Here is a 12042-nt window from a genome sequence, read left to right as displayed (position 1 = left end):
ATTTGTATTCCTTGTGTATTATAATGTTGTTTTTAATCACCAAATACTTGCATGCTTTGCCATGTAAGGTTTTTTAAAATTGTATTTTGCTGAATTGACCTGATTATCTTTTTAGACAATACCTTGAGTAATTAAGATAAATCAAGAAAAGGTTTTATGACTATATACTTATGTCTCTCTCTCTCTATATATATATATATGACTTCATTTCTCTTTCCTTTTTGCTGCTTCAATTAATCATAGCGTGCTATTGCATGCCAAGTGAGAAACTTTTTTTTGGGATGAAATATATTGAGAAACATGTTCAATAAAAATTTTCTGGCGTTTTTTTCTGCATCTTTCCCTTATTGAAAAAGGAAGGGTGAAATAGAGCTCATAGGCAAAAAGGTTTTGCTATATCTTGACTGGGTCCCACTGAACTTGCATAATAATAACTTTAACTTATGTAAGTTCAATATGTAACTTAAAGTAAATCAATCTGAATATTGTCTTGAGTGCGTTGTTTGAGTATCAGGTTTTAAGATGTGAAAATATATTTTATTGCTGAAATAATCTTTGTTTCAGAAAAACCTGTCTCTCCCAAATCAGGAAGTTTGAAAAGTCCTCCAAAAGGGTTTGATACAACTGCTATTAGCAAAAGCTATTACAATGTGGTGAGTGACTTTATGTGAATCTTATTTAACAGTTGGTTTTTGTTTAGGCTTGTTCATTGAAATCGGTGTATTTTTCCAAAGGATAGAAATCTGCAGGACCTATACATACTTAAAAAAAGAAAGTCAGCTGTACCTTAAAAATCAGCCATGCTTACCTTGTGACCAGCCAAGACCCAGGAATTTCATCTCTCATCTATTTTTACAATCCAGAAGACTTGGCATACATTTCCATCTTCTGTTTGTGTATTCCACAGATCATGTGTTTAAGGACCAACCTTAAAAATTATGCAGCGTATTTTTTTTTAATGTTATAAGCCACCTGGGGTCACCTATTTGTGAGTTTGGTGGTTATATAAATTTATATAGTAAAAAATTGTATAATAAATACTGAAGGCTGAGGCTGAATAATATTTTGCATGGTTATGTCCACTGTTAGCCCTTATTTCCCTATGGTCTCATGCAGCAGATAGGTTTGATGACTTGTCAGGAGTGTTTATTGGGGAGAGGTTGGAAATCTACCTGCTTCACTTCAGAAAACACATTGTATTCCAGATAAGTTCTCATTTGAGTGCTGAATTTGCCGCCTTGTGTAAACTTCATTTGCTCCTCATTCTGAAGTTAATCGCATGCCTATTTTTTTTAGTTTGTCTTTCTCTGCTTTCTGATTGTGTTTTCCATTTTCCATTTTTATTGCTTATTACTTATATTGTTACTTATACTCTTTCATTTTTGGTTAATAAACCTGGAGGCTTCAGTCTTGTTCTGGGAGTATGTGACTCCCTCTGATTCCTGCCTTTTTGGCCAAATATTTATTGAACTGACTCCCTGCTATTACCTTCCAAGTCTTCCATCAATCTTCTGCAAATGAGGCCTTAAAGTTGCAGTCACTGTTGAATTTGCAGATGTCCATATAAACTATTTCCTGCATTCCCCAACTTTTTCCTATTAGTTGCAGAGCCCAAGATTCACATACTATACAGTCTTGTCTCTGTCTCTGAATACTGTCTTTGTTGAACACTGCTGAGGGTAGAATACAACTATGGATAACTGTTGATACATACCAAATACTGCATTTAAATTATCTTAAAAACCCAGCATTGCTAAATTGGTACCATAAGACATACGCAGAATTGTACTACTGTTCTGCTTCTTGAATATTCCTCATCAGTCGCAAAGCTATTATATAACATCATTTATGTGTCAATATCATTGGCATCAAGCATTTTGCTTTAGTAGTAATTTTTTTTTTACTGGACAGGGGCTGTGCTCCCAGAGGCTGTCTCTATGCAACCTTTTTGATGTTATTAATAGAATGAGCCTACCTTTACAGTTCTATCTATATTTATCTTCTGATTTTAGAAATTTCCTGAGAACTAGCAGCAAGTATAATGGATACACTGGAATATTATACTGATTCTAATTTTTCATTTCAGTAATAGTCTTTATGCACTAGATGGGCTGGTTGATAATCATGAATACCCCAATTTTGATATAACACCATTTTTCATTTTCTTAGCACAATTTTTTCTGCTAATTGAAGATCCAGATGGTTCACTAAGAATTGTCTATAATTCTTGTTTGCATTTCCAGTTTTTATTTCAGAAAGTGGCAAAATTAGTAAAATTTACCATTTTTGCCACCTATTCCAAAATTGGCAAAATTGGCAAGGATGAAGGGTTTTTATTTCTTCATCCAACCTCCAACTATATAATCTTAAAATGGAAAAAAAGATGAACAAGATGCTGGTAGGTGTAAAGGGATAAAAACAGATATTATGTATTTACTAGTTTAGTCACTTTGTCTTTGTCATCTGTGATGGTTAGGTTATATTACCTGTACCACATTTTTGATAGGAGAAAGTAATTATCTTTCTTGAACATCTGTTGGAGCATAGAAAATCTCACAACAGCTTTTAGAGTGAGACCGTGTGATTGACAAAATAACAAATTAATGCTTTTTGCCATATGACAGATTGTGCATTAAAATCTATAACAGGTTTTTTTTTAATTCAGGAGACCTGCTTAGCTGATATTTTCCAGAAAACTAAAATTCATCCAGACATTTTCTTTGATGTCTCTTGTAGAGCTAAAACAGTGGGTGCAATTGCCAGTGTCCTAGGAATTAAGATTGTAATTGTTTAATGATACAGTATTTTTCTAGCTTTTTTTAAAACGGGTATAATATCACCTAGGTTAATAGTAAATAAACTCAGTATAGAGTTACAAAGTTAAATTTTATATTGGATTATTTCAGAATGTGAAATGTATGTACAAAGATTGTTATGGAGCTTTGATTTAAATCATTTCATATTCTGTATAAACTAGATTTTTTAAAAAGGTTGATTTGATCCGTGGATGGAGACATATATGCAGTATGCATAGAAGCAGGGAAATCATGCACCTTTGTTTTCAGCAATAGTTCCTAAATATGTAAAATGACAAATTTCATCATTAGGAAATATATTTTATATTTCATGTTTTTGAGAAATAGATCTGGCTTTCAGTATGCCTAATAGTAGAAGACGCCTTAAGAAATTCAGTTTTAAAGCAATGCTGAACCAGAGCTTTTGCTTTAGGGAGAATAGCTAGGCTTTGTGTGAATGAACTTTTGATGTACTTTATTTTTTTCTGGATTGCTCACACTGGATTCTCTGGGCGTTTCATTTATATTCCACATTGTAAAATGTTACCATGTCTGTGAGAGCAATCCACATTTAGTACCTAATTTCATGAACTGGTGATGAAGTTTTTAGAATCAGGTTTGGAATATAATGGGATCTTGTAGCAGTTTGAATGTGCAGAAAACAAGAAAGAGGAGAAAGGTGATTATTAAAGTGGAAACACGATGGGGACATCAGAAATTATTAAGTGCAGCCATGTAAAATGTGCCGTACTAATGCATTTACAGTTTTACTGCTGCAATTATAGTGCTCAGTTTTCTCTGCATTGGTGATAAATATGGCATCTGTGTAATTAATGCATTAACATGCATTAATTTTTGAAGAAAATGTTTGTATGAATCCTAAAATTAAAAGACTTTTCAAGCAGTTTTTCATGAATGTGGGAAATGTAAAATGATTTAAAGAATTGAGCCGTTTTTTGAGAATTGAGGGAGATGCACTTTGCTTTGATTAAATTGTTATTGATTATTGATATAATCTTTGTTCAAATTAGAGAGGATAACTGTATTTATTTTAACTTCAAAAATACTTTATTAAACTCTAAAAACATAGTTGAATGCAAAACATTTTTAAATTAAATGCATTTTTATAATTATTGTCTAAATAGCAATTTGATCTGTGCAATTAGAACACACAACAGAGTGCATTAGTAGTAGTAACCTAGCTGGATGAATTGCTTCATTTTCCTTGTTTTAGACTCCCCTTCCCACAATTTAAGTCAATTATTACCTAATTTCATTTTGGATTAGAAAATGGTTTGCTGATTTTCTGTTGTTTAGCCTAACTTCCTTTCAGTAATCATCTGATTGTATGCTATTGCATTTTGCTTTCCTAAATTTAAATGGTCTAACATTTCTGATTTTTGTAGTTTTCAAATCTTTTTTGTACTGTACTTTGAAACTGCTGTTTTCATAGTTTATAGGTTCTTTGTAACATCTGTCATTCAACATCTGTCATTCGTAGTGCTTAGTGCAGAATGGAGGCATTTTAATCTTTGAGCAGGAGTCAAGTTACCAACAAAAGAATGAACTCAGAAATAGTCTCCCTTCCTCCTCCCCTTTTCAAGTGAATAGGCCTATTCAAGGCCTCCAAACTGAGCTCAGCAGCACTAATGAAAGAATCTACAAATTCTCAGTTTTAAATAGTTTAGTCTGTCCCTTGTTTCATCAGGTTTTCATTCAGGCATGAATAACTGTTTGATACACCAAGCAGGCTATAAATTGGCTGCATTGTATAATATCTGAAGATTATAAGACTCCTGGGAGACTGATCCAGTCTGATTGATTTTATCAAAATGTTAGTTATTGGATTGTTTATTTTGGATTTCTTTAAATTGTGAAATATATTATTAAGATGCTATAATATAATTTTGATATAATTCTGATAAAGATGAGTTCTCTAGAGTTTCCCAGGCCTATCTGAAGCTGAGCCTTATGCTTACAAATCACGTTTTTCTTTTGAGTTATTACAAGTTTTCTAATTTTTATCTCTTTTCTGTGCTCATTGCATACTCTTGAGAATTTGCACTTTTTCACATTATAGCCATTTCTGAAGAATAAAACATTTTCAAAGAATTTTTATGTCTAACACTTCTTTTTTTCTTTATAATTGTAATATTTTGATTTAAACTTTTATGTGTTGTAGGTGCTACAGAATATTCTGGAAACAGAAAATGAATATGCTAAGGAATTGCAGACAATGCTTTCTAGCTATCTACGACCCTTACAAACTAGTGAAAAGTAAGTGCATTTGATCATAAAAAATGTTTGAGTTAGTTGGGAGATTCAGAGCCAGTGTTGGATGTGGTTAGTACCATAGTCCTAACAACCACAATTGAGACCAAAATTTCCTCCACTAAGCAATGCAGTCATAAAGCAAGACATCTATGTGATCCGACTGACTTATAGCAATTTCAACACTCCCCATTACAATCATTAACTGAGAATTATGGGTTGTTAAGTGAGTGCCCACCCAATCCAAGTCGGATTGCAGGATTGGTCCTTCATGGCCCAGAGCCTCAGCAAGGCCTTTCCACCTCCACCTCCCTCCACCCACTTATCTCCCCATCCCATAACTGTCCTTTGGCTGCCCTGCACACTGCCTACTAGTGCAGTAATTTGGAAGATGCTGCTTCCAAATTACTAATTTGGAAGATGTTGCTTTTTTAAAGAAGTATTTTGTTTTAATATCCTTATTTCCTTGGTTACAGATTAAATTCTGCAGATACTTCATATTTAATGGGAAACCTAGAAGAAATTAGTTCTTTTCAACAAATGCTTGTACAGTCTTTAGAAGAATGCACTAAGTAAGTAGTGTGTGTGTGTGTGGGGGGGGGGAAGACTGTTTTTTATTCCTTTATGTTGGGTATTGTTTGTAAGCTGCCCAGAGTCACTAAGAGTGGGTGGCCATGTAAATCTTCTAAATAAAAAAATAAAATAAATTTAAAAACCAGTCAAAAAATGAATCTGCTCAGCTCTGAGGTAGATCAGGTCAGGAAACAGATTGAATTTATACCAAGATAATTAAGACAAGGCGATCTTGAGCATCTTCTTCATTTCCTTCTCCCTTTTGAGGTTAAGTTGTATTTGCCTAAAGGCTGATGTAAAGCCATTTCTCTTCTGTATAAAACTTGCTTTTAAGTTAATATAAAGTTTAAATTAAATTTTATTATAGCCTGAGGCCATTGTGCTTAGAAACATATAGGCAAATAAAACGTCAAAGTAGCTATATAATTATATACCTAAAAATTCAGAGAGCTATTTTATTCATTGTATTTTCTGTGTTATCACTAACTTTTAAAATTACTTTCATTTTACTTCCAATAACAGCATAAATCAAGGTTCATCCATAGTTTCCATAGATCACAAAGTTCATTAAAATTACAGGTGTTAATGTAATAATATAATATTTTCAGATTTTAAAGATATGCAATTGACTGTTTTTGCAACATAAGCAATTAACCATACCTTATCATGCCATTTTTAATTGTTAAATTATTGAGGAACTTCCATTGTTGATTATTTATTTATTTATTTATTTATTCATTCATTCATTTACATTCAACTTGGACAAGATCACTTTGGGAGCAGGCAAAAAATACCAATAACAAAAATGCCAAAAGCAAAATACCAATGCTAGTTAAAAACCTGTTAATTGGTAAATCAGGAATCAAAATGTTTTCAGTGTCCCCAGATGAGAACTTTGTTCATGCTTATCCAAATGTGGAAGAAAGAACCATGTCTTCACTGTCTTTTAAAGGCCTGTTGGAGCCAGCCATAAATTGAGGAGGGGAGGAGGTTGTTTGAGGACAGGTACCACCATAAAAAAAGAATGCCTCTAGGTTCCATAAAATGATAGTTTCAAAATTGAAAATTGAAAAGTTTCAAAATCAGAAGTGTGCTCTGTATCTGTTGGAGTGTGAAGGAAACACAGATGTACTTGGAAAAAGTTGTCCTGCAGATCACTTGGTTTTATGTCATGTAGGGCTTTATAATTTCACTGGAAGCTGATGCAGTTTGTGGAGTAACAGTGCTACCTAGGCATGCTGAGAAAGAATCATAACTACCTATGTTGCTGAATTCTGGACCAATTGTAGCTTCCAGGTGATCTTCAAAGGCATCCCCTAAAACAGTGTTGGCGAACCTTTGGCGTTCTCGCGTGCTGGCCTGCATGCCAGAAGCGACACGTGAAATCATCTCGCGATGAATGCATGGCCTTGCCGGCTCCTCTTGCGTGCCGGTAAGCTGGCCGTTGCGCAGGCAGGGCTGGCGGACCCTGGAAGAGCAGTGATCCATTGCATATGCATGAGCCAGCACCCAAACATCCAACAAAAAGCTGGCCATCGGGCATGCGCGTGACGTCAACCCGGAAGGTCAGGTGCCGGTTTGCGCATGCGTGATGGACCACCGCTCTTTCGGTGTCTGCCGACCCCATGGGCATGACAGCTAGCTGACCGGTGTGCGTTTGAGCACAGGATCGCAAAGAGGAACCGGCGAGGCCGTGCATTCATCGCAGGATGGTTTCGCTTGCTGCTTCCAGCACGCATGACATAGGTTTAGCTGCTTGGTGTAAAAATATATATGGTTCCTTACTATGAAATTTAGCATTAATTTCCTTGAAAATATATAATCCCATTTCAGGAGCACATTCAATTTTTTTTGTTTAATCTTACTTCTTAATTATTTCAGTATTTTCTTCTAAAAAAGCACATGCTCACCACAGTTTTGATACCATCGACCATGGTATCATGCTGTGACGGTTGGAGGGTTTAGGAGTGGGGGGCACCGTTTTTCGGTGGTTCTCCTCCTATCTTTCTGACTGGTCTCAGATGGTGTTGGCAGGAGGGCAGAGATCGGCCGCAAGGCACCTCATGTGTGGGGTGCTCTCGCCTCTTCTATTCAACATCTACATGAAGCCTGTAGGTTAGATCATTCGTGGTTTTGGAGTGCAGTGCCATCTATACGCTGATGATATTCAGCTGTATATTTCCACCCCTAACCACCCCAACGAGGCTGTTGAAGTGATGTTCCGGTGTCTGGAGGCTGTGTGGGTCTGGATGGGGAAGAACAGGCTTCAACTCAACCCTTTCAAGACTGAGTGGCTGTGGATGCCGGCATCCCGGTACAGCCAGCTGATTCCATTGCTGACTGTTGGGGGCAAGTCATTGGGCCCTATGGAGAGGGTCCGCAATTTAGGCGTTCTCCTGGACATATGGCTGTCTTTAGAAGAGCATATGACGGCTGTCACCAGGGGAGCTTTTTATCAGGTTCGCCTGATACGCCAGTTGCGTCCCTTCCTTGACCGGGATTCCTTATGCACGGTCACTCATGCCCTCGTCACTTCCTGCCTGGACTACTGTAACACTCTCTACATGGGGCTCCCCTTGAAGGGCATCCGGAGGCTCCAACTGGTCCAGAATGCGGCTGCGAGGGTAATAGAGGGACCAACTCGAAGCTCCCATGTAACACCTCTCCTGCGCAGGCTGCACTGGCTTCCGGTGATCTTCCGGGTGCAATTCAAGGTGTTGGTTACCACCTTTAAAGCGCTCCATGGCATAGGACCGGGTTATTTATGAGACTGCCTGCTGCCACCAATAGCCTCTCATCGACCTGTGCGCTCCCATAGGGAGGGTCTCCTCAGGGTGCTGTCAATCAAACAATTTTGACTGGCGACCCCCAGGGGGAGGGCCTTCTCTGTGAGGGCACCTGCCCTCTGGAATGAGCTGCCTCCAGGGATTCGTCAACTCCCTGACCTCCGAACCTTCAGACGCGAGCTAAAGACCTTGTTGTTTTATCACGCAGGGCTGGCTTGATTTAATTTTAATATAGGTTTTATCATGGTTCTATTATAGTTTTAAATTTTGTTTCGGCTGCGTTGAATTAGATTTTTAAAATGTTCTTAATTTTTATGTAATCTGTTTTTATCTGGCTGTAAACCGCCCCGAGTCCTTTGGGAGAAGGGCGGTATATAAATTTAATAAATAAATAAATAAGTAAGTAAGTAAGTAAGTAACTAAGTCAAAAATGTTTCCTTCTGTTGACAATTTTGCTAAGATTTTGTTGGGTAGTTGTGAGATATTTGTTCTATTCTTATTGAAATGGTGTACCAACTCTACTGTTATTCCATTGCAACTATCTCCCTATAAATAGTTGCAGTGGAATGATAATATACATCCAAAATGTACTGCTTCGGGATATAATCTTAAAAATGAAACCTGTTTTATATAGGACTGTTATTAAGCATGACTGTTTTTTGTAAACAATAAAACAGTCTTTGCTGAAATCTTTTTTTAACCACAGAATACACCTTCCCCCCAAGCATTTCAAGAGTACCATTTCAGAGTGGATAAGTGGCTGTACACTACTTTCACAATTAGTAGTGCAGGTGTACTGGTAGCCAGATAGCCAGGTTCATATTTTGCATTGTTTTATTTTATTTTATTTAAATTATTTTATTTTATTTTTTAAAACATATACCGTAGCCACTCATCTTGCAACCAACTCTTCATTTTTTATTTATATACCTTTAAATAATTTGGGATTGAGATACTTTTGGCATTGTAGATAAGTCACTACTGTGGTTGTGGTGAGGACTTTCAGCATATGACAAGAACCTTGGATTCCTCATGGACCTTTGTAGTGCTGACTCCTTCACTCTGAAATGTTCTCTTCCTTGAAATCTAGGAACCATGTATAATTACTTTTTTTCAGAAGCTAATGAAGACCCAGCTTCACTTTAAGAGTGGGTTTATTTCCCCCCCCCCCCTTTTCATACTTTTTAAATTTATCGTTGGCTTGGTCTGAATCAAATTATTATTCTACCAAATAGTAATTTGTGTAAAATATAACATTGTTTACTGTATTTTAATTGTTAATTGAAAATAATATTTTATTATTTATGTTAAATAATAATTCATAGAACTACAGTATTTCCTGCTACCCTTGTTTCTTTCATTATCTTTCTAGCCAAATAAGAATGTTCATATGACTTTTGAGATCAGTGTCATGTGTCCTGATAAATTTGAAGGCGTTTTAGATCATTTTAAAAATGTACATTGATGCTGTTTTATTTCAGGTTGCCTGAAGCCCAGCAGAGGGTTGGGGGTTGCTTTCTAAATCTCATGCCACAAATGAAAAACTTATACCTTATGTATTGTGCCAATCACCCATCAGCAGTAACTGTTCTTACAGAACACAGGTATGTGCACCTGGAAATGATACAAATAAGGAAGAGTATATACATTTATGTTTTGCTTCTTTTTCTCTGTTTCAGAAATAATGTTGGCAATTAATATAAGTGTATTGCCTTAGTATTTCCATTTGGTTGTTGTGGAAATTGCATTTGAAAAGTTTGAGTCATAAATAACAATGTTTTTGTGTTAGACTTGAAAATAAATACATATTCTTTAAAATATGTAGCTTGACATTCTCTTCAATAAAAGTTTGCTATTTCAAATTAAAGAGCCCTGCTGGATTTCATCAAAAATCTCTCTAGTCTAGTATATTCATATATAGAATCATAGAAAATGAATACTGTTGGTATTAAATTTTAAAATCTTGAATGGTTTGGGACTGAGTTACTTAGTATATTCTTTGCACCAATATTAATTAGCTCATGCAAATCCTTTGAAAGAGGTGCTTCATAAGGCAGAATGCATGCAAAGTGCCTCTCTTTGAATAGTTAAAACATCATGCAATTGCTTCAAAGGTTGTTCTTGATTATTTCTCTATATGGGCAACTGAACAACCAAGGCTGTTTAATGATTCAGCAAAAACTGCTTTGTATATGTTCCTCTGGATTGTATTTTTTCCCAAAGGATTTGGATAGTTATAATGTAACCTAAAAGAAGCTTTGCTTATGGATTCATCATAAATGATGATTTGGCAAATGGATATAAGATAACGGTCTCTTTCCTATTTTTTTAAACCAAGCATTAAAAGTTTTTTCCATTTGGTTTTAAAAACTTAGGTTAGCAGTTTTGTTGTTTTAGGATAATTTATGAAACATTCTAGTTATGAGAGATTTAAGAGAGTTAAGAGAGATTTCTTTTTGGAGACAATAGGCATTTTTAGAAGTCCAGTTTGTTAACTAGGTGGGGAAAAGGCCTTCTCCAATGTTATCAACAATGGACTTTTTTTTTTCATTTAGAGTTTTTTAAACGAGCATTCTCTCTATTTTTAGCCTTTTAAATTACTTAATGTTTCATTTGATTTGCATCATCTTCTGCCTATGTCTTTTAAAACATTTAAAGCAATATTCTGATGGCTTTTATGGATGGTAGGGATCTAATAAATACATGAGAGAAAATCTGTTTTTAGATCTTATGAGTAGAATGTCTGGTTGAAGTAATATTTTATTTGAGTTTGGGCATGTCTTTGCGTTTAATATTATTACTTTAAATTTTTAATGTTATATTTTGTATGTTCCCTTAGAAAAATACTGTAGTTTGAGAGATAATTTATAAATAATTAAAACAAAGAAATGACTGTGAAGAACACTGCAGTTCAGAGGCTGAATGCCACAGAATTCCAAATATTTGGAAGGGAATAGCAGAAGGATTATTGCCCTAAAAACCTTTTTGTGCACTTTCTGGAAGAATCTGGTTAGCCACTATCAGAGGCTTCATGGGAGCTTGTGGGACCTTTGGTCTGATCTAGTGCAACTGTTTTTTTTCTTCTTGCTGTTATGTATTTTTAAAAAGCCTTTTCAAGTTAATGCATGAAGAGATTGCTCAGTAGCATGCTATTATTGCAAGTGGGGCTAAGATTTTATATTTGATAACAGTTGATTGTTGGAAAAAGTGCTGGTATTTATGTACACCAAGGTAGTTTTGAAGTTTGTGGAAAAAATTACTTTTTCTAAAGATTCCCTGCTAGGCAATGTTCACGGGAGCATTGTCATTGTTATCAAAAGCGTGTGTGTAAAGAGTTCTTTTAAGGTGATTGTGCTGTGAATTTAAGAGTTAGTAGCAAGTAGCTGAACTTGCTTTAACAGCCATTCAATGGAGTTATTTCATGTTCAATTTAGAATTTTTCCTGGTGGCCATTCTAGGGTTTAGAATGATCCCAGAACATTGCCTTTTCCGGTATCTAAAATTGTAATAATTGATAAAACACAATACAATGCAAATAGGTTTGGCTGGGAAGGATTTCTGTCCAGATTTTTCTAATAAAAGCACTTCCATGGAGCCATCCTAATACGACACCCACA

The 12042-nt window shown here is 35.6% G+C and overlaps 1 protein-coding gene across 6 annotated transcripts in view; it reads left to right on the top strand.

The window, feature by feature from the left end:
- ARHGEF7 (Rho guanine nucleotide exchange factor 7) overlaps positions 1 to 12042 on the top strand; it is a 102124-nt gene that overhangs the window by 44167 nt on the left and 45915 nt on the right. For all 6 annotated transcript variants that reach the window (XR_009155351.1, XR_009155350.1, XM_058185325.1 and 3 more), the window contains exons 6-9: positions 565 to 653; positions 4978 to 5072; positions 5543 to 5638; positions 9907 to 10029. Coding sequence is in view for 4 of the 6 variants with exons in the window: in XM_058185325.1 (XP_058041308.1) it covers positions 565 to 653; positions 4978 to 5072; positions 5543 to 5638; positions 9907 to 10029 (403 nt within the window). In the remaining 2 variants the exon portion in view is untranslated. The remainder of the gene's footprint in view (positions 1 to 564; positions 654 to 4977; positions 5073 to 5542; positions 5639 to 9906; positions 10030 to 12042) is intronic.

The sequence above is a fragment of the Ahaetulla prasina genome, chromosome 5 (assembly GCF_028640845.1).
Source record: "Ahaetulla prasina isolate Xishuangbanna chromosome 5, ASM2864084v1, whole genome shotgun sequence".
Lineage (NCBI taxonomy): Eukaryota > Metazoa > Chordata > Lepidosauria > Squamata > Colubridae > Ahaetulla > Ahaetulla prasina.
Note: the sequence above shows the minus strand (reverse complement) of the source record. Positions and strands in the feature narration are given on the sequence as shown.